Genomic DNA, 22,089 nt, shown 5'->3' on the forward strand with positions numbered 1-22,089 from the left:
ATTCCTAAAAGGCATAGAAAATCTGTCCAAAACCTGCTTTGATGCTACCCAGCAGAACTCATGAGATGTAGTTAGGACTTGACAGCTGTCATTCCTTGAATCTTGTGCCATAGCACAAGTGATCCTGGCCTTTGAACAGGTGCATTTTGAGGCTTTTGAGAACTGGGGTATGAGAGAATGACTGTGACTGAAATCAGTTTTCTTTAAATACAGTTTTACCCTTCTTTTTGCTGCATTTTGTAATATTTAATTCCTACACCAGGATCAATGTTGCAATCACTTTTATCCAGTCATACTTGCACAGCCTGTAGTTTGTTTCAGTAGGTCATTTCAAGTCAACACTTGTGTGGTGATTAAGCACCTGTCTTTGAGGCAGGCCTTTGGGTCTAGTGGATGTCGACATCTTTCCACTAATTGTAAGTATACAAGGTGTGGCAGCTGCCTTGAAAAAAGCAAGTCCAGGTTCAGCCTTAGCTTCCTGGTGTAATTCGTTGCATCTTCTTCCTGTGTTATATTTCAGGAGGAATATGTGTCCTCCTCCTTTCATGTCAATGCCAAACCACTCCCATCATGTTTCTGAACTCCTGTCAGTAGGTTGCGTATCTGCTCTATGAGATTCTGTCTTCACACACAGATCTTTTTGACATGTCTCTCTGCAGGAAATATAAACGTTGTTGAATACTGAATTTAGTGAGGCAAGAACAGCTTCCACTTTATACCTTACAGTTTGTATAGCTGGTAGGAGTTACTAAGTCAATAACTAGTCTTCTACTTGTCTCACGCCCAGGCCTTCATTCGTGATATTGTTCATTCTAGTGTATTAACCATTCAAGGTAGGAATATTTCTGAAAATTAGTAGACACACTGGGAGATGCAGGAAGCTGTGCCCTTGTTGCAAAGTAGCCCTATCAGAAATAGCAGAGATTGATAACACCCGGTTATCAATCGTTGTGTGTGTTCACTGCAGAAGTGAACCAAGGAAACCTTGTCTTGCCGATCAGCACAATCATGACTGATCATGAGATGTGATGACACTTGTTCCAAGTACCATTTTCTTCTCTGTTTAGTTTCTGCTTCTTCCTCCCCTCCAGAACCAGGCACACACCAAACATGTATTTCAACTGAGCACATAACTCCTAGTAGCCAGTATAAAGGCTTGTATCCCTTCTGGTTTTGAATTACTGTAATTACAAGTCTACCTGTTCCTGTAACGTGTAAAGGCCTAATGACTTTTTTTAGTATTGTCAAATGCTTGACCTCAATGATACTCTGTACCAATCAGCTGCCACATTAGTCACGCATTGCTGAAGTACAGCTGTGTCTATAAGCTTTTATATCAGACGCCCTAGACTGTGTAACACCGTATTTCCCAGCTCTGCTAAGTATCACTGTTTTTCCTTAAGCTATTCTGACCACGGCCCTTACGTGCTACCGATTTTGATGCATGAGTTTTGCTGCGAACGCTCCTTACTTCATTTTAATAAGTCATCACGGCCACAGGGCTGTAGGTGCAGTGATGCGGGGCGAACGCGCTCCTCCCGCAGCACGCTGCCTTCCCCCCTGAACGCCAGCCAGGACCAGAGGCCCCGGGCCGGCCTGCGGGGTGCCTTAACTGCCCGCTCTGCCTCGCGGCCTGCGCCAGGGCCGCGGCAGCCGGGGGCCTCCGAAAGTTGGGAGAAGGGGGTGTCCACCACATTTACAGAGGTTTCTGCGGGGCCGCTGACGGGAACTGATCCTCCCGCGGCCAGACCCCGCCCGAGCTCCGCGACTCAGGCTCTCCGCAATCGGCTGGCGACGCCTGCGGGGCGGGGCCGGCTGTCGGCGGGGCGGGCTGGGCGGTTTTCTGTCCGGGCCGGGCGGCGGGACGCTACGCCGGCAGCCGCGACGGAGCGCGGTGTCCGGCTCCCGGCCTCGGGGTTATGCGCTGGGGTGATGGTCCCGCCGGCTGGCGCCAGGCTCCTCCCGCGCTCGGGAGGGAACCCCTTCCTCAGCCTCCTCTTCCTGCTGCTGCTCTGCCCCGGCGGTGGGTCCCTGCCGCGCCGCCGGCCCGTGGGGCCGCCCGTGGTGCTGGGTAAGAGCCGGGCGTCGGCGGTTGCGTGCACCTGGCGCCGCGGAACCGGGTCACGCCCGCCGTGCCCGCTGTCGCGCCGTGGGTGGGGAGGCGGCGGGAGGCCCGGGCGCCTGCGGAGCGCGGCGGGCATGGCTGTGCGGTGCGCTGCCCACCCGGCTGCAGCAGCCGCTGCCGGGGTGCTTCGCTGAACGAACCTGCGCAGGGGGCGCCGGCAGCGGGCACGGAGCGTCTTATCCGTAACTGCACCGGCCCGGCCTCAACGGCGAGAAACGCGGGCCCGGGCCGGGTCCGGGGGGAGGGGGCAAACGCGCTGCAGATATTGGGGTTTCTTCACTTGTCAGCGGGCACGGGAAAAACAAGGCTCGCGTAAACACTTGTTTAGCTCATTAACTACAAGCAGACCCTCGGCTCTCAAGCTTTTACTCTATACGAACCTTTCGTCAAAGGGGTTGGAACGAGATGTGGGAAGAGCAGCAAGTGCGTGTTCCAGCAGCCAAGCCACAAGCGTTTAAAAATATCGCAGGCCTATTTCATTGCACAGCGTGCAAAATGTATATTGATTACTGGCCTGTGGTTTCACCTGTTAACAGAAAATAGCTTGTAATGAATATGTAAACATATATTTCTATAATGGTTACTAAGTACTGTTTGTTACATGCTGTTTGTATGCATTGATAAGAAAAACTAAATAAATTTTAAATGTTATAATAATATCTAGCTAAATTGTAAATCTCAAGGGTTCCAATACATTAAGTGCATATGATATTAATGTCAGCAGTCAGTCCTGTGAGTGTATTCCCTACGCTGTGTGTTTTTCTGCAATTAACTTAGATGATAAAGGGGGAGGAAAACTAGGAACATGGGGAAAATACTGGGAAAAGTTTAGTCAGTGGCATGTTGTTCAGTTTATATGTAATAACTCAGGCTCTGTTGTTGGCTTTTACTGTTACAAACTTCTGGCCTAAAAGTGTAAATGCTGAATGGGAACTTTTGGAAGATGTCTTGGGACCACCATGAAGAAACTCACCCTCCTCAACAGACAGCTGAACTGGAAGGATGAAGAAGTAGAGATACAACTGCAGAAGGCTGTTCTGACAGGCTGGAGTTAAAGTGTGCGCAGAACTTCTGTATGTTCTGCGTGTGGTGGTTAGAAGAGATCTTTCATCCCATCTTCCCACTCTGTAGTGCTGGGGCTTAGCAAAAAGCTTTGGTGCTTATTCCAGTGCAAGCTTCTTGATGACAAGGTGATAGTGTTTTATAGTTGCTGAGCTGCCGCTGAACTCTAGTGATGAAGGAATTAAAGAAGATTTAAAAGCAATAGGGATAAAAGGATACTGATAAAAGGATACTGATAGAAGCGTGGAGTTACTACTCCTGGATCTACTGCCAGTATGTATGCTCCCTGAGGATGCTTTTAGAAACCATGGCTGACCTACATTTAGTTTTCTTAAGAGCTGTTCTGGTAAACGCTGCCTGGCTGAGCACATGCTCATCAGCGAGAGCTTTAAAACACTGACTTCGTTGCCATTACAGTGAATCTTCTCTGAACGCTACAGAACTTGCATCTCTTCCCATTCTAGTCAGTGTCTGAGTTTTAAAACTTGAAGTTTCCTGCTGCCCCACCCTGATCTGCCAGAAAATGGGTCTGAACATATACAGACAACCCCCAAAAATATCTGTTTGAAAAAGTAGGTGGTCAGGGAGTGATTTGCTGTAACTTCCCATTGTAAAATACCATTGTTTTTGGATGTATAGAAATGTCTGTTGTCTTAAAACCATCTGCACTAAGAGCTTAGCTTCAATTAGATATGACATGGGCACTGAAGGTCAAACAAATAAAGGAGAGGAAGGAGTGACTGTCGGTCACTTGCTGGTTCTGCATGAAAAGTTTTCATCTTGATTCTAGTTAACTTTTCATGACCTTTTCTTCACCCTTTTTGCGTATGTGACATGTTAAGATAAGTTTTTTAGGAATGAGTACCATGAGGATGGTAGAAGGGTTTAGGAGAATCATTTAGGGAGGCATTCTAAGTGTTGCCTTAACACAGGTGTTTGGGAGAGGGAGAAAAACAGAGCTCACTGAAATAACAAATGCAAGAGAAGCTTGAGAGGTGGGTGCAAGGCTGCAGTATAGAGGCCTCTACAGCCCTAAGTTGGGTTTGAAGCCCTTATAAGAGGGGGATGCAGAGTTGATTCTCCTGATTTAGCAGGCTGGCATCTAGACCCTTAATTCCTCATATGTGTTCAGTTTTTAAATATGCTTTTTATCTTGTACCAAATGTGGTCTCATGATCCAAGCATTCACTCTCAGTCTGTTCCAAAGTTAAAGCTCTTAAGCAGAGTTAATAAGTTTGATCTTACTCTGTAACTGGCAGGTTGGGCATCTGATCTTAAGGAATAAAGAAAGAAGGAATGCTGTTTAAAGGAATGTTGTCAACATAATGATCACTTCGTAAACGTTTTTGAGCAGTGATGGTCACAAGACCTAGTGTAACTTGCTCTCCATTTTTTTCTGTAATGACCCCACTTGCAATTGCAACCTGTGCTTACCCAAGTAACGGTGGAGGAAGTAGAGCAGTAGTTTGCAAATATGGGGCATTACTTGTACATGGGTAACTGTGTTCTGCTCCCCAGGTACTACTGAAAATACTGCTTCTAGGAATCTCAAACTTGAAAACAGATGAGCTGCTTGATTCCAACCTTCTAACTATTGGCTGTAGTTGTAGTGGCAGCAGATCTGGGACTTGCAGAGCCCCTTAACTGGTTTGGTGAGATGGCTAAGTCAATCTAATAACTCATTAGTGCTCCCCCAGCTTGCTCTGTGCCTGGTTATTGAACACTTAGTGGAGTCCTGTTCTTGCTAAAGTATGAAAAAATCAACCTGAGGAAGAAGTAATTAATTTTGAGGTTGAACTACCTTAACAAAGGATCTGGCACAAGGAATGTGGAGAGAAGCACTGGTCCATTTGGGTTAGGTTGTATTTTAAGATGGTGTGTGCATTATCACATGGTAGTAGCAGGAGCTACTATTCCCAAAGATCGTGTCTGTACATACGAAGTAAGCAAGACCAGGGACCAAACTGATGTGGGTAGTAACTGACAGCAAAATACTGCAGTGCAATTCCTCAGTTCTGCCTGAGCTTTAAATAAGAAGGCATCAAAGGGTATTCATGTGATAGTGGTACTAGAGAAGAATAAACATGAGGTATAAGTCAAAACCTTACTTCCAGAGTCCTGCCTGAAGGCCTGATATCAAAGATGCAGTGCTCATTAAAATGTAAGGTGATTGTCCTGGAGTTCCTCTCTCAAGTATTTTTTGGGAAAAAGGAGCTACTTAAGACACTTTCGTGCCTTTTTTTTGTTTTTAAAAAAGTTTCCTGTTCAGTCAGGACAGTATATTCATACAGGAAAGTCTCCTTTAAGAACCTCGATAACCTACTGAATACCTCTGCTCTACTGAGAGTATCTATTAAAAATAAAGATCTATATATTCTGTGCAAGTGCTTCTGGATATCTGCATGTTTACACAAATCATGTTTTTGCACTTCTGTTATCAGCTGGTTGAATATTCAACACTCTTGTCTTTTAATGCTTAGAATAAGAAGTTATTTTGTGCCTGATCTTCCTCCTTCATTTTCTCATATATTCTGTCAGTAATCACTATGTACTATCTATCTCATGTCTTATCAATTTTGGGAGCTGATAACCTGTCTTTATAAGATCAGCAGTGGATTCACTGAACTCTTTACCTTTTAGAGCTGACTCGACACATTTACTATATCAATGTTCTGATATCTTCTGCAAACAATTTGTTAGGTACTTGGCTAAAGTTTTCTAGAAAGACACCTAAATGAAGTTTGTTAATAATTGATTTACATGCAAAAGAGGTTTGTCTGTGAATTCCTGCTGACTGCTAGTTGAGGTGTGTGTGTTTGTACGGTCAGCTGGCTAGATGTCAAGAGTGATTTAAATGTTTATGCCTCATGTGATCTGAGGTATCTAGAAGTATCATGTGAGGTGGTGTTTGCTTTCTGGTTCCTAATTTTAAACACAAGCCTTTACCATGGCAGTCTGTTACTGGGTCTATGAGCTACTTTGAGACATTCTCCTTAGAGAACTGTGGTCAGAGTTTAAAATTAATTTTCCAGAAAACTTGGTTCATTCTGCAGGAAGGCTAATTTATAGAACCCAAAAGAAGTCAGTTATCTGAGGAAATTATACCAGTTAAAAAGTTATGGTAGTTGATATATAGCCAAAGGCATTTGCATTTCAGATAAAAGTGGTAAAAAAGCAATTGATGGCCTCTTTGCCACACAAACTATAGCTCCCCCTCTCCCCACTTATTATATAGGTAGTATTTCCCCCTCCCCCCCAAATGAAATTTAAGATCCCCCTATTCATGGCTGTTGTTGAATGTTCTTTTCTATTTGTTTCCTGAGTATTATTAAGGCTAGTCACTTTCCAGGGTGCAATTTGCTTATCGTCTTCTGCTGGGAACTGTGCATCGGCCATTAAGGCTTAAGGATAGTGATAGACAGGAGTATCAATGTATCCTAAGGCTGGTTATTGTAGTTCTCAGACTTGGAAAAGTCTGTAACCTCTTTTAAACTCTCAAATGAAACAAGTAAATGCTTTCCATAAAGTTTAATCAAACAGGAACACATCCCAGGAGGAGATCTAGTTTTGTCAGGGCAGTTAAGCAAAAAAACCCAGCAAAGGATGCTATAGTATTTGAAGTGAATTGGGCTCATCGATGTATTAGAATGAGTTCTGCTAGGATTACTGCCTTTGTGAAAAAGGAGAATATGCTAGAACTGATAGATCATCAAATCTGTTGGAAGCACTTTTTTCTGCTGAATATGAAATCTCATTATATGTCCAAATGTTGCAGTTCAGAAGTCAATTCATGTATTGCACAATTGTGAATTGGGGAAGTAAGGGTACTGCTTGAGGTCTTGTCTTGGACATCCAGTTTTAACTAGTGCTGATGTATTTTGCAGAGCTTCACTTGCCCGTTTATTTTATGCATTTATGGGGTCAGTCTGCAGGCTTTAGAAAGTAAGAACTTTCTATAATGTTTCCAGCAAAATGAATTAGAAAGTACAGATACTGCTAGGTGAGAGGATGAGGACAAAAACTGCTTACAGATTACTCTGCCCACAGATGCTTTCTGTGTATATGGCCTGCAAGCAAAGGGAAATGTGTTTTTTCTACTGCTTTCAAATTCATCACATAAAATTCAGAAAGCTATGTCGTTACCCTACAGAATTAATCTTCAGTATGATCTTTTTTAACCTGTCACTTATCAAAAAGCCACTAAGTAGTTCCCCAGCCAAAATGTAAATCATTAACACTGTTAAATTGTGTGGAGTGAGGACTGAAGACCTTGCATATTTCTTTCCATAATCTGAAAAATCAAAATTTGCATTTTGTTCACTATAGCTTCACCTTGAGCCCTTTTCAGCTTGCAGAATATACTTTACAAAAGAAGTTGTGAATTACAGTGATTAGCAGTTTCACTGTTAGTATGGAAATGTAAACTTAAAAAAAAAAAAAGGGGGGGGCATTTTTTGTTAGATCCTGCTTTATGCTTTATAAACAAAGAGGCATCACACCTGTACATGAGACTTCATTTTTTAACTCCACTATTGTATCTTGACACAGGTGCAACTTGCCCCTTATCTTTTGTTTAGAATTACATAAAATTATCACTTTTCAATATGTTCCCGATCATCCCTTGAGTAAAAATTAGTATGTAATGTTTCTCATCTGCTGCTGTGAATTGGAGCAGAAGCCTCTATCCTCAAGAAGCTTGAGAATAAGATATCTTCACCAAATTAAACTTGCAGTTAACTAAGATCACTCCTTTAAGTTCAAGTGAGACTTCATACAGCTTTCTGCTTTCATTACTCTTCTTGATAAATGTATCTTGATGATAATTTTCTTCAGTTGTGAGTCTTCCTTCTATAAGTAGGAGTGCTTATGATTATTAGAGTGCTGTTTGGAAACCTCAGCAAGTTCTTAAAACTTGATACTCTAGATGTTTGTGTAAGTCTTTTGAAAGATGTCTCGCTGGAAGAACTTTATTTTTCCCAAGGAAATGAGATTGCAGGATAGAACAGAATGTCACTCTCCTACTTTGAAACTGAAGACAAAATTAACCTGTTCTGCCCTTGGCAGGTCTGCTGTTGAAACTGGCTAGTCATGAATGATCGATATAAATAGAATTACATTCTGTTCTCCTTCTAATTAAAAGCACTGATACAGCTTAGTCAAGAGAACTGTGGAGCAAGCTGTTGCCTTATAGTTCAATAAGCAATAACTAAACAGCATTTTGTGAGGTTACAAGACTGAACTGCAGTAAACTCCTTCTAGGGTGTGATGCAATACTGTAATCTCCCTTACTATGCTTTCCAGTACATCAAGAGTCCTTGAAGTATGACCTAAAATAAACTGTGGCCAGCTACTGGGTCTTTTAACGTTTCACTGAAGACTACAGATATAAAGGCACTACAAACCTAATGAGAAAGAAGGGGTAGTTAATATGGAAATCCTGAGGTGTATCTTTTGTGGTGAGGCATAACCTGCAGTGGTTAAAGTTGCAAGAGTGTGGTTGTCCAGGTCTGTGTTCTGAAGTCCTCTCCTTTTTCAGGTCTGCAGTATTTCTCTGAAAGCATCTCTGTCTTTCTGGTTAAATTAAATGTTCCGCTAAAGGACATTATCTCTTTCTTTAAACCATTACTAAGAATCAGTGTTCTATAGAACTTAAACTCTTTTGATTAAATAATTTACTGAAGTAGGGGAAAAAAGGAACTCTGTGGGTAGGCCTGCATTAAAAAACTTCAAAAATGAAACATTGACAAGTAAATAGAATGGCGTGATGCACACCCCAAAAAGGTGGGGGGTTGTGGAGCTGAAAGGAGTGGGGGGAACCCTTAAGAAGTATCTCACTCCTGAATTTTTCTAATACGGGGAACCTTTTCAGTTACTGAAGTATCTTTGCCTTTTTGGTTCTTGAGGGAAAAAATTATTAACCGTTACAGAATGTAGGAAATTTCTCTGGAAACTTGCTACTGAAAACTGTAGGCGCATTTTTAAAGCTTAGTTCTAATACAGAAATTATATTCCTATCTTAATCTACTGTTTAAAATAAAGGAAAATAAAATTTCATCAAAGGAATATTGGCATTTAGTATATTGCTCAAACGGTGCACTTCAGAGAAGGTGCAGATAACAAGATCCTTCCCTCCCAGTATTACTAATGTAAAGTATCAAAAAAACAAAAAAAGTGGAGACTGAAACTACTGTTGCATCCAAACCTGAATGGAAAAGATATGAAACTATGTATTTGGGTTATCATGCTAGTCAAATAAATCTTGTGTAGCACAAGCACAGTTGGAGGTGAAGAAGTGAAAATAAAAAATATAAACAGAGCTGCTCTCTCTCACTTTTGACTTTAACATCAGATCAATAGTTTGTAGGCAGCTATTTAAAGAGAACAGAAGGACTTGCATGTGCAGTTGCAAAACTCTGAAGAAGTCTTTCAGAAAGACTGAGTTTGCACTTTAAAACACAGATAACTTTGATAACATCTGAGACCACCTGTTTTCATACCCATGGCCTAACATGACCTGACACTACATAGTCTGCTCTTTGAAGTTACAACTTTTGATCCAGAATTATTCTACATGGTGGTTCCTCAGCTACTGATTTTTGAAAACCTAAATATTTTCAATTTATGGAAAATGTGCATGCAGTATATTGTTTTCATGTAATTTTTTTTTGTCTTCCAGTTATGAAGCTTTATGGTATGGAGGCAATGATACTACATGAGGGATACAATATTAAGATGTGTATATTATAATGTAAAATGTTATACACTTAAAATGTCTCCTTTTTATATCTTTCAGTTCCGGGAGACTTGGGCAATCAGTTGGAAGCAAAGTTAGATAAACCATCAGTAGTGCACTATCTCTGCTCTAAGAAGACAGACAGTTATTTTACACTCTGGCTGAATTTAGAATTGCTTCTTCCTGTCATCATTGACTGCTGGATTGATAATATCAGGTAAGAACAGAAATGTTGCTCTTTGCAGTTATCTCCTTTCCTTAGACTAACATGCTTTGTATAGAACGTCTGCCTTAAACTTCCTTTTCTGATTCAAGACCAGTGAAACAAATTGCTAGGAATTCTGCTAGGTGGAGTGACAGGATGCATTAGAAGATATGGCTCTGTTGCATCTGAGGTAGCTATTCACTGATGAAACGCGGAGGTTTCTCCTACTTTCTCTCCTACTTGTTAACTGATGTTGGTTTGAGCACTTATCAGACACTTCTACAGGCTTATCTAAAGCAGAAAGGTTTCTGCTCTTTTGATAAGTACTTAACGTTTTGATGAGGCAAGGGGAAGGAGGTTCATTGGGCAGCTCAGAGGGACAGGCAGGGGGAATGGGAGCTTGCACTTGTGCTGGCAGTGTGTCATTAGAGAGCACGGGCAGTTGAGACACATGGGGTTCTTTAAGGGCAGTCTGGAAGTCTCTCCAGAATTATTTTGGATTTAAAAAATTGGCTAACTTAAGGCTTCCAGACTATTTCATCATTCAGTCTGCTTCACTAAGGTTCCTGTAAAACTCATATGAATACTCTATGAAAACAAGAAAACTTAGCTTGTGCTATTTAAAACCATGGTATTTTATGTGAATGTACTGAGCTGTTATGTACTTGTACCTCTGCTTTAAGTCTTGCTATAAGCCTTGTAGGCTAGAGATTTTTCATGTGTGCACATTTGAGTATCAGTTCAGATTCTAAGATTCCATCAGGTACCAACTGTTACTGGTCAAGAAATACCAAGTACTCCCTTATGCTGGTGTGGGTATTCTAGTTGAACAGCGATGAATTATTGTTATCTAGGAGATTTTTTCTGGTATCTAATTTTACAGGTATTTTATCTTCTACTGCGACATTCTTCCGTATCTGACAAGTTTTCTCTATTATGTGGCTTGATGTAAAGTGAAATAGTATAGAACTGTGTAAAGTAGCTTATATTCTGAAGGTCAGCCACAATTCTGCATACTCAGTTTTGTAGAGAAGTCTTAGATTCTGCATGTGAAGTACTAAACTAATAAAATAACTGTTTGCATTGTATAACCTCTTAACTAGAGCTAGAGTACTCTTACCATGTCTATCTGTTTGTGGTTTTCCTTTTTTCTTCTTCCTGGTAATAGCACTGAAAGTTCTTGTTACTGCACTCAGAATGTAAGACCCAATGTAGCTGAGAGTTGTCATGTGATAATATGGCATGTTTCATGTGTTTTCTCTCTCTTGTTTTTCTTCTTCCCCCCAGGCTGGTATACAATCGAACAAGTAAGATTACAGAACCACCAGATGGGGTGGATATCAGAGTCCCAGGTTTTGGGCAGACATTTTCTTTGGAGTTCCTTGACCCAAGTAAAAGAAGCGTTGGTACGTACAAGCTGTGTCTGAAGTGCTGTGTCACTTGTAGGATTTTTCTAGTGTGTCTTTATACAACAAGCTACTGATACGTGATTTCAAGTTACAGTTCTGTTTAGAAGTAGAAAAACTGATATTTTTTTGGTGGTAGGGTAGCATATGGCTCACTCTGCTTTTAAGAGTTTTCATTGCATTATATCATTTTGTTTGTTGTGTGGCCTGATAGATTGAGACAGGAAGATCCCATGTTACTTAGTCTTGTGCCAAATTTAAGTTCTCTGGATGAAACTCAAATAGGCACTTTGAAAATGGACAGTTTTGGAAAATGAGATGGGTCGAGTAGAAAATTCTGTGACTGAAGTTTAACACCAAAACCAAAATATAACCACTTCATTTAAGCTTGGTTCTGAGCAAGATCCTTTTTGGCCTTAGGAATGAGTTAATAGGCTTGGGAGATCTAGTACCATACTCTGTAGTTCCCTGTCTTTATCAGTGTCAGAATAATTCTATAATTGCATTTGTGCTGCAGAAGGTTTTTGCAGTAATGTGTTTGCAGGGATTTTTTTTTTTTTTTTTTTTTTAAATCGTGTTTTTGTAGAAGTTGTCTTTTGGAAATTGCTGAATCTGATAAGCTTTTGTGAGTTGTTAGCTGTGGCTGAAGACTTGAGTAATGTGAGTAATGCACTGAGCTTTACATGCTTCATGGATTTCTTCTTTAGGAAGCAGTCTCCAAAGAGGTAGTAATGTGCTTACTGATCTTCACTAGATGACTCTCATAACTAGAACAGGGCCATATTTAAAATTGCCTCTGTTCACTTCAGGGATTATAGGATAAGCATTCAAGACTAACAAGTGAGGTTCTGCTCAAAACTTAATTATGACTGTGATCAACAGAATGTTTTGACTCTTAATTTTTTAAACTGTTAGTACATGCATTTAATTGTGGTAATACTTAAATTCTATATGCCAAAGCTTGCAATATGTAACATCTTCCAATATCTAACATGAGCTGGTCTGCAGACATTTCCTTTCTTTGCTATTAAAGCATTATGTTCAGTCACTTAAGTCTTAGCCCACTGCCTGATAGATAGAAAACCAGTTTTGTGATAGTTGCCATAACTTTGCCTTGGGGGTATGCTGTAAGCATGTGCTTCCAAGAATAACTGTTGGCCAATCTTTATGAATGTATTATCCACTCTACCTGAAGTTAATCTGCAATCAACAAAAGCTAGGACTTTTAACATAGTAACTTCCGTGGTGTATTCTGTACAGTTCAAGGGTAAGACATTTCTGCTGAAGAAAATTAATCCATTTTGTGTATACCACATTTTTCTGCCACATTTATGGGTCTGAAAGATCAGCCAACTAGTAAGAAGTTTTAATAATGGTATTCTCTCACTTTTGGGGGTTAGCAAGCATAACTTGTTTTGCTTGATATACAGCTTTCTAGATTGCCAAAGGCTACAGTTTTAATGTCTGTATATATGGTATCAGAGAAATTGCCTTCAGAACTTAGTTTGTTGTGGAATAGTGTCTGACAGCTGCTTCTAATGCTAATCTTTTCACCGTTGTGTTTCTCTCTTATCTTATATGTCTACAGGCAGTTACTTTTATATGCTGGTGCAGAGTTTAGTAGACTGGGGCTATAAACGTGATGAAGATGTAAGAGGAGCACCTTATGACTGGCGAAAGGCACCAAGTAAATAACATTGTTACTTGAACACAATTTTGACTGTCCCAGCCAGCAAATACTGTTCTGGGTCTCTTCTTCTCTCCTACCTTTACAATTATACTTAATTTTGACTAGTTCTTGGGGCCTGGACCCAGATGAATGCTCTATGGTATAGTTTCTTTTTTGCTTTAAACAGCTTGCTGTTTAAGACTTGCTTAAAAAACCAAACCAACAGCAAAAAAACCCACACCAGCAAAATGCATCCCCAGAAAAACAACCTCTCCCACTGGGATTTCTAAGCTGTGCATTATTAATTCCACTGACAGGGGAATTTGCACGTCTTTTCACCAAAAGCACAATTCTTTAAAAGGTTTTTTTGTTTTGTTTCGTTTGTTGGGGTTTTTTTTGTTTTGTTTTTTTTTATAAGTGAAGCATTCACACTTAATTATTATACCTGTGTAACCCATATATGCTTATTTTAGATGAGAACAGAGACTATTTTGTGGCTCTTCGCAAGATGATAGAGTTAATGTATGAGCAGTATGGAAGTCCGGTTGTCTTAATCGCCCACAGTATGGGTAATATGTACACCCTCTACTTCCTCAACAATCAGACTCAAGATTGGAAAGACAAGTACATAAAGGATTATGTGTCATTAGGCGCTCCGTGGGGAGGAGTGGCTAAAACTCTCCGTGTGCTGGCTTCAGGTAGGTAATTGAGAGTTTGCAATGTATGTTGTTAGTAGTGCAAGATACTAACTAGACTGTTACCTCTTAAGACTGGAGGATGAGAGTTTAAGATACTATGAAGTTAAAAATAATTTTTTCATAAGTGATGGCAACTTGATGTTGCAAGCCCTGTGACCAGATTGTCATTTTCTATGTTTGTGGGAATGGACTGAATTTTTTTGCATCCCGTAACTGGGTGCAGCGTTCCCTCTTGACCCCATTCTCGTAACCCCTTTTCAGCAGATCACTATGTCATCTGCTGTTTGGTGTGGTGTCTTCTATTTCTGTCACTTCTGCCTCCAGCCTGATTGCTCTCTGTTCAATATTGCAAAGCTAACAAGGAGTCCAGCACATTAAGTAGTTTCATTTGATTAAAGATCACATGGCTGCTTCAGGTTAATGTTAAGGGAAACTTGTAGCCATGGTGGTGAAGTGGTGCCCACTGCACAAATGCGTGTCCAAAGCTAGTGATAAGAAAAGTGAATCTTTGACATCTTGTGTTTAGCATACTGGATATGCCCAAGTCTAAACAAAATTGAAAAAAGAAGCATAATGTATTTCACTGAATAACTGCAAATGACTGATAGAAAAAGTTTTTTACTCCATCACATGATACCATGATTATTTAATGTGCTTTGGCATATAGCACATGATGTTTCTGGCTTGTTATTTTTAGTTTGTTTCTGACTTGTTAGCTTTGGATATCACTATCTTCTTCCAACAAAGCTGACATCCAAAACTGGACTTCATCAAAACGCAGAACACAGAGCAAATGCATGGACAGATCGAAGAATGCTTTGCTCAGCAAAGGCATATGATTCTGAATAGTAGTACACAGCTCAGTTAATAATTAGAGAATTTGAACTGGATGTTTGTATTGAGTTGTACATTGTTACATCTATTGCAATGTAAAAATTCCCTTTTCCCACAGGCTTCATCTAACAAGTTTGCATGCTACAGAAAAGGCAGGAAGTCAGCAATGCTAATATCACCTTCATAAAATTCCACATGATTATGTGACATTCCACAGTCCCAGATTTCTGTTGGATTAAACTTTCATGTATCACATCTTTTTTATCCTTTACAATGCATCTCATCCAAAGTGATTAGTTATACAAATGCATAATGAATAGTTAAATTTCTATCAAAATGTAGTCATCTTTTAATCGGTATGTCTGTGCTTTAGAGCAGAAATTTAAGTATCATGTATAATAGTTAAATGGGCAGAATACAGTATCAGAATGTACATTTTTAGGCTAGTTCTGTCTCAAGTACCTGTAGTAAATCACCTCTGTCAGGCATTAACACTTGGATTACATGTGTTAGAAAATACATGGAGTTTTAAAATTGGCCTTATCAGGCTGTTCATATGCAGAAGAACTGTTGCATTAAAGAAACATACCACATTGCTGCAGCAAAGACAAGGCAGGTTGTGAATGCATTCTTTCTGCTCCTATTCTTGTTTATAATATAACTTATGGCTAGGAACTTCATGTCAGATCCACAGTTGTGTTATCAAAGCGGTAAACAGTACACAGGTGACAGTACTTTCTCTAGACCATATGTGATACTTTCTGCTACTTATTCATGCATTTTGGAGGATCAACACAATCATTAAAAATCCAGTGCCAATAAATGAGGATGTTCCCACTGCAGTGAGCTAAGACCTAAAGTTTACTGTGGAGGTTGGTTTTTTTGCCAGCTTGGGATGCTAGCAGTGTCTTCCTTAGACCTAGTGTTTTGTTCACTATAATGTCAGTAAGTGTAGTGCCTGCTGACTTGAGCATAGTCTTAGTCATACAGTAATTCTGCACTTCAGAGAAAAGTAAAGGATTTGATAAGCACTTCGTGACAGTTCTTTAAGAGAAGGCTGGAACAGTTAGGTTCTGTGTTTGGTTATTCTACTGGAAATAAATTTTGTACACATCCCTTTCACTGTTCAATTCAAAACTCGGGCTTTCTTTGCTGAAAACTACCAAGTCATATTCAGTAACTTAGTGGTGAGTGTGCACAGCTCAGTATTTATACCACACAGTAATATGAAACACATGTTTCACGACTTCTGTGCTTCCTGCTGTGCTCTTTGAAGTCTCCTTTTTATCTGTTTCAGAGTTATGCTAGTCAATGTTTCCATACAGTCTTCCTCAAGATGGCTTGAAAAACTGTGCTTTAGGTCTCCCTGCTGAAGCAACAGTGCCACCTTATGGAAATGAAAAATCTACTTCAGGGCCATTACAGGAATAGCGGTTTTGGTTTCAGTATTTCAGTTTTTATGGTGTGTCTGACCTTGGTCACTATGTGCTGTAACCACCGGAAACAAAAAAACGCAAATCTGATTCAAAGTTCAGCTGACAAAGGAATTGAAGTGTGCTGGCTATTGTGATTATCGAAAATAGGTCTGATGAGATGGTCATCATGAAAATGATCTGACCTCTTTTTTTTTTTTAATAATATATATTCGTTTCTAGTTATGATTATATCTGCCATTTATTAAGCAGCTTCTATTTTTGTGGAGATGCAAGAACAGTGGTTAAAATATGAAGAAAAGTGCATATAAATTACAACGTAGTCATGTGTTAGAGCCATCTCTGTAACATACTGCTAAGAAAACAATGGATTTGATATCTACCAAAAAATTCGTGAACTGGTCAAACAGTAGTTCTGTAATAACAGTAAGTCTGAACTTGGTAAAATGTAACAATATTGTGGGGTTTTAGGTATCTCATAATTTAAGACCTGTACTGATAGTAAGCGCTAGCTCCCTAGATTTGTTCTGAGCAACGCAAGTATGTCAGCAGTCTTGAAATGCTTACAGGAACTGCTGATGCTGGCAGTTTTCCATGGTTCTCACCAGAAGCCAACAAGCTCCAACGCGTCTTTTGCTGAAGTACTATGCCTGGAGACTGAATAGGTCACCTAGTGCAGCATTGTTATTTGACATAAGCAGAGACAGTTACACTTGCTTTGCTTCTGTTGGCTTGTATGACGGTTAATTTTTTTAGGTACCTGTTAAGAGTCTGCCATTTTCTCTCAATTGTAAGCATGTTCTGGTAGGTTTCATTACAAAGGGAGCACATAAACTGGTAAAACATTATGCCAAATAGGAAATAAACCATATAGTAATTTTTATAACCATTCTGAATGAAATACTGCTGCTCTGATTGTTTTGATCATGCAAAACTTCAAATATTTTGTTAAGCCCATGAAGTCTCTTCATGAGTTCTTAAATGTGTATGCATAGTAGTATTTATCTGTTCTTTCAGCAAAAACCTTATCTAGGTACTGAAATCACTGTAAAACAGGTTTCCAGAAGAGCATGTGAGACAAAACTTGCAAATGGTATAAATAATGCTTGATGAAAGCTGATTTCTTACTTTGCTCAGGCAGGAAATACTTGCTTCTTGAACAAGGAATATGTTGGAAAGGCAGCAGTGTTCTTGGTTTGTCAGTCATTCATCAACTTGTATTTACATTTTAAAGTTATAAGGTAGTTTACAGAAGTTAATTAGCAAGATTAAATAAATGAAGAAAAACTTCAAACTGTCACTAAGCAAAAGGAATCATCTTTTTGTTCATGTTATCACTGTGAGTGGTAGTAGTTGCTGCTGGTTGAGGATCCTGCTTTGCATTGTGCATAATGAAATTCCACCTTTTTTTTTTTTTTTTAAGGTGACAACAACAGAATACCCGTTATCAGTTCACTCAAGATCAGAGACCAGCAGAGATCAGCGGTTTCCACAAATTGGATGCTCCCATACAACTACACATGGCCTCCAGATAAGGTCTTTGTAAGAACACCTACAGCTAACTACACTCTTAGAGATTACCAGAAATTCTACAGGGACATCAGTTTTGAAGATGGCTGGCTCATGAGACAAAACACTGAACCCTTGGTCTACCAGATGACACCACCTGGTGTGCGCATACACTGTCTTTATGGTACTGGTGTGGAAACACCAGATTCTTTCCATTATGAAAGTTTTCCAGACAAAGAACCCAAGATCTTTTACAGCGATGGGGATGGTACAGTAAACTTACAGAGTGCCTTGCAATGTCAAAAGTGGGTGAACATGCAAAAACAGAAAGTGGTGGTATTTGAGCTTTCAGGAAATGAGCATATTCAAATGCTGTCCAATGATACTACTATCTCCTATGTGAAAAAGCTGCTTTTTAATTTGTGATACATTGTGTTGAGTTATTTTCCTCACCTGTGATGCCTTCCCTTAAATATGGGGAAAATGCCTTTTAATCTCTTTGTATTTAGATATTTGAATTATTTATTTTGTGGGGATTTTTTTTAAGGCTGTGTTCGAGAAGTTGTTTGGTGTCCTAACTGATAGTTTGTCTTTGATTTGTGTTTATGATGCTTCATGGTATTTTCACATTCTGCAAATTTGGTCAGATATGCATTTTGGTGCCTCTGGTGTTTGTGTCCAGTATCATACAGCCTTTCACTTGGAGACTGTGCAGCCCATGCACATACTACATAGTATCAGATACCTGAGTTCCTTTGTGTGACTGTGTATTTGCAGGGTTTGGAGTGGGAGGGCTACGGAAGGTTGCAGTTTCAGGTGCCCATAAAACAAGGTAATGATACTAACAATTGAGAAGCACAGTAAACTTCTTTTAAAAGGTCTTGCATATTCTGATTCAGAGTTTCCAGTACGTTAGTTTGTAAATGTGCACATCTGCTAGGTAAAGTAGGGAAGACCTCTGCCTGGTACTGTACTACCTGTGTCATAATCCAGACTTGCTTTTATTACGGCTTTTGGGAAGAGAGAGAGATGTGTGAATTACTTCAAGTTCTTAAATATCTTTAATTTTTTTGTTTTGGTTTGGTTTTTGTTTGGTTTTTTGAAGAAGGAGAAATTGTTTGCTCATCAGCTTCTAGAACCTGATTACATACAATCTGGAGTCTGAGGAATTCTCATCTTGTGCTTTATTTATCGATGAGGGAAAGAAGCTGAACAGTGGTTGGTGCTTGCAATAGCCTTAAGCTGTGTGGAGTAGCAAATAAATTAAAGCTAATTGAATACTGTCAAACAATCCCTATGGTGCAGAATTGCATTTCTGGGTGAAAGATGATCTGTAGTGGAAATGATAACGGATGGTGGGCATTAGTTCAAAAAGAACAGTGAACTTCTGGAAACTGGGTGGAGAATGGAAGCCAGCATAATAAAGAATGAAGTATAAACCTTGTTCTTGGACAAATACTTAGCCTCTGATCCAGTTACTGACCAAGTAGTAATTGGACCAACATTGCATTCAGCTGAAAAGAAAGTTTACGTTTTAAGGCTGAAATTCATCTCCCATAGGTTACAAGTTTCATTATTGCTGCTTCAAGAAGTTGGGATACACTGTTTCTTAAATCAGAGAATCATAGAATGGTTTGAGTTGAAAAGGACCTCATCATCTAGTTCCAACTCCCCTGCCACGGGCAGGGACACCTCACACTAGACCATGTTGCCCAAGCCTCTGTCCAACCTGGCCTTGAACACTGCCGGGGTGGAGCATTCACCACTTCTTTAGGCAACCTGTTCCAGTGCCTCACCATCCTCACAGTAAAGAACTTCTTCCTTATATCTAACCTGAACTTTCCCTGTTTATGTTTAAACCCGTTACTCCTTGGTATTGGCATTGACCCACTTCTCAAATGTGTCAGGATCCGTCTGGATGGCATCCCTTCCCTCCAGTGTATCAACTGAACCACACAGCTTAGTGTCATTGTCAAAAGTTTCTAGAAATTGCTGAACATGCAATTCTGGTAAATCCTACAGTATTGTTTTACTAAATGGAAAAAAAAAAAAAATCCAACCCTGAACTCCACAGAAATGACAGCCTAAAGGCCATCATATTTACAGCCTTGATTACAGAAGTCCTATTGGAGAAATAGTTTCATTCAAAGATTCTCTTTTGCTTGCTTTAAAACCAGTCACCCAGATAGACTGCACTTAGTTTTCTGAAAACACTATTCTGAATGCTTCCAAAATGCTAGGTCCTCCAAGGAAGATGTTCTAAGAGTTTCAGGAACTCATCAGAACTATTTAGGATTTCTTACTTAAGAAACTGAAGTAGTCTAAATAGTAAAGTTTTTAACTATTTTAGTAATAATACATTAAATGTTTGCTGCCATTAAATGTATCAGTAAGATGTGTTGAAATGACAGGCTTGAAATTCTGTTACTGTAGACTGCAAACACTTTGGTGCAGGAGGTAGGATTAAGGCTTAATGTTTTAATTCAAAAAGGACTTGTAAATCCAGAGCCACTTGCACTAGGATCATTGATAAGCTAATTATCTTCCTAGGTTTTTAACTTCCTTCATTTTCCCCCTGCATTTTCCCTATTACTTTTGTTGAGGGAGAGTACACATTTTCCTGATTTTTAAAATGGAATGTTTATTTTGTCCTCAGTTGCCCAGGAACCTACAGTTCAGCAGCAATATCACCCAGACTTTTCCAGAATAAGAACTTGGTTGTCCTAAGCCACTTGTAACTGGTAACTGTTGAAAACAAAAAACCACCCTCAAACCCCCAAACCAAAAAGGCAAAAACAGAAAACCCACAAAAAAATTCTTTAGCCAAATATTCTATTTTATGTAGGGCTGTCAGCTGGATAAGCTTCAGGCTTGTGTTCTAAGACTGCTCAGAGATGATAAAGCTCCTCCTGTGGTCTGACTCAATTGTTAAATACATTGATATGTTACTGGTTTGCAATGGGAAGAAATTACAGAAAACAGCTCATCACAATCTCTATTTCTTGCTGAAGTAGAATGCCTGTTAATCAGCACTGGAATGAATGGAGCTGGAGGCTGTATTGCAGGATACTAATATGGGCATGAAGGGCTGAGGAAATGAAAACAAAATGTAAATAGTTCTTAACCTGATCTGGAGAATGTTTTCTATGTTTCCATTAATCGGTGTCATTTTCAATCTTATACCAAGAGTTTAGCTTCAGGGGGTTTTGTGATTTGAAGTTCCAAAATACCTGATTCCAAAAGATGCTCTTTATTTTTTTATTATTTTTCTTTTTAATTACTTTTTAATACTACTTGCATCCGAAGGCGGAGAGGAATCTCCTTCTCTTCCAATTTTGGCAACCTAGTACTATGTTTCTGAGATCAGTTGACTGCATCTTTTAACGTAAAGATATGTAAATCAGCATTCTATTAGTGGACAAGCCCTGGAGTGTGTGTCTTTAAATAAACTTGTGTTAGTTAATCTGGTAAAATTAAGCTGAAAGTTTTACAGGGTGTTTTTTTTTGGGGGGATTGGGTTTTTTTGCTTGCTCGTTTGGTTTGGGGTTTTTTCTTTTTTTTTTGTTTTTTTGGGGTTTGTTTTTTTTGGGGTTTGGGTTTTTTTTCATTTTGTTTTTAATGTTGTTTCTAACTATATAACCTTCTTGTGCAAGAGTATGTGTACCTAACTGTTAGCACAAGCATGGTACTTCTGGTGAGATATGATTTGGATGTGAAGGTTTTGCAGGCTATAGTTCTGTTTTATGTCCAGAAGTTGTGATTTTTCTACCAAATCATCTTCAGCTTTTTCATTTTCAGTTTTTTGCATATTAGGATGAAGTTGTCATTGAAAAGTGAATGCAGCAAGTAAACTCCAATTCTAATAATGGAAAACGAACCACTTCACTCAGCATGTTGAGAACTGCTTACTCACTATGACATGTTCCTCTACAAGACAAGAGTACTTAGCATTACTGTTACAGACCTGCTAGAGCTATGTGCACTTGAGCACTCTAGATTCTTGTGGGGGAGAAGTCTAAAGAAGTAAATCTTTAAGGAGAGGAGAACATGGCACTTCCTTAAGAGGAGTAACTCGGGTGCTTTGCCACACTACGCAGCTGAAATGTTTGAATTTACTGACATTTCTTTGTTATACCTAACATACATCGATGATGTGTCTCTCTCTTTCCATTGTATTTACTTGGTTTTATTCTTCCAGGATATTTTCAGAAACCAAAAATAGTCTTGAGGACCAAATGTGTTTCTTATTTTTGACTAAATGTATAGAAAATGCTGAGGAAGCTTTCAGCGGTCATTGTAACACTTCTGAGGAGGTTCAGAGTCACTATGTGATTCTGTTTAAAAACAGAAGGCTTCAATAACTAGCAATAATTGCAAAGGACTGGCAGACCAAAGGAAGGAATGTTTGGTACTAA

General features: G+C 39.5%; 1 protein-coding gene across 1 annotated transcript; it reads left to right on the forward strand.

The window, feature by feature from the left end:
* Positions 1-1,839: 1,839 nt before the first annotated feature.
* On the forward strand, positions 1,840-22,024 carry PLA2G15 (phospholipase A2 group XV). The gene is made up of 6 exons (XM_030512537.1): positions 1,840-2,071; positions 9,981-10,137; positions 11,413-11,531; positions 13,120-13,218; positions 13,674-13,898; positions 17,589-22,024. The coding sequence occupies exons 1-6, from the start codon at positions 1,933-1,935 to the stop codon at positions 18,098-18,100; spliced, it is 1,251 nt and encodes a 416-aa protein (XP_030368397.1). The 5' UTR covers positions 1,840-1,932; the 3' UTR covers positions 18,101-22,024.
* Positions 22,025-22,089: the final 65 nt, after the last annotated feature.

Source organism: Strigops habroptila, chromosome Z (genome assembly GCF_004027225.2).
Source record: "Strigops habroptila isolate Jane chromosome Z, bStrHab1.2.pri, whole genome shotgun sequence".
Taxonomy (NCBI): domain Eukaryota; kingdom Metazoa; phylum Chordata; class Aves; order Psittaciformes; family Psittacidae; genus Strigops; species Strigops habroptila.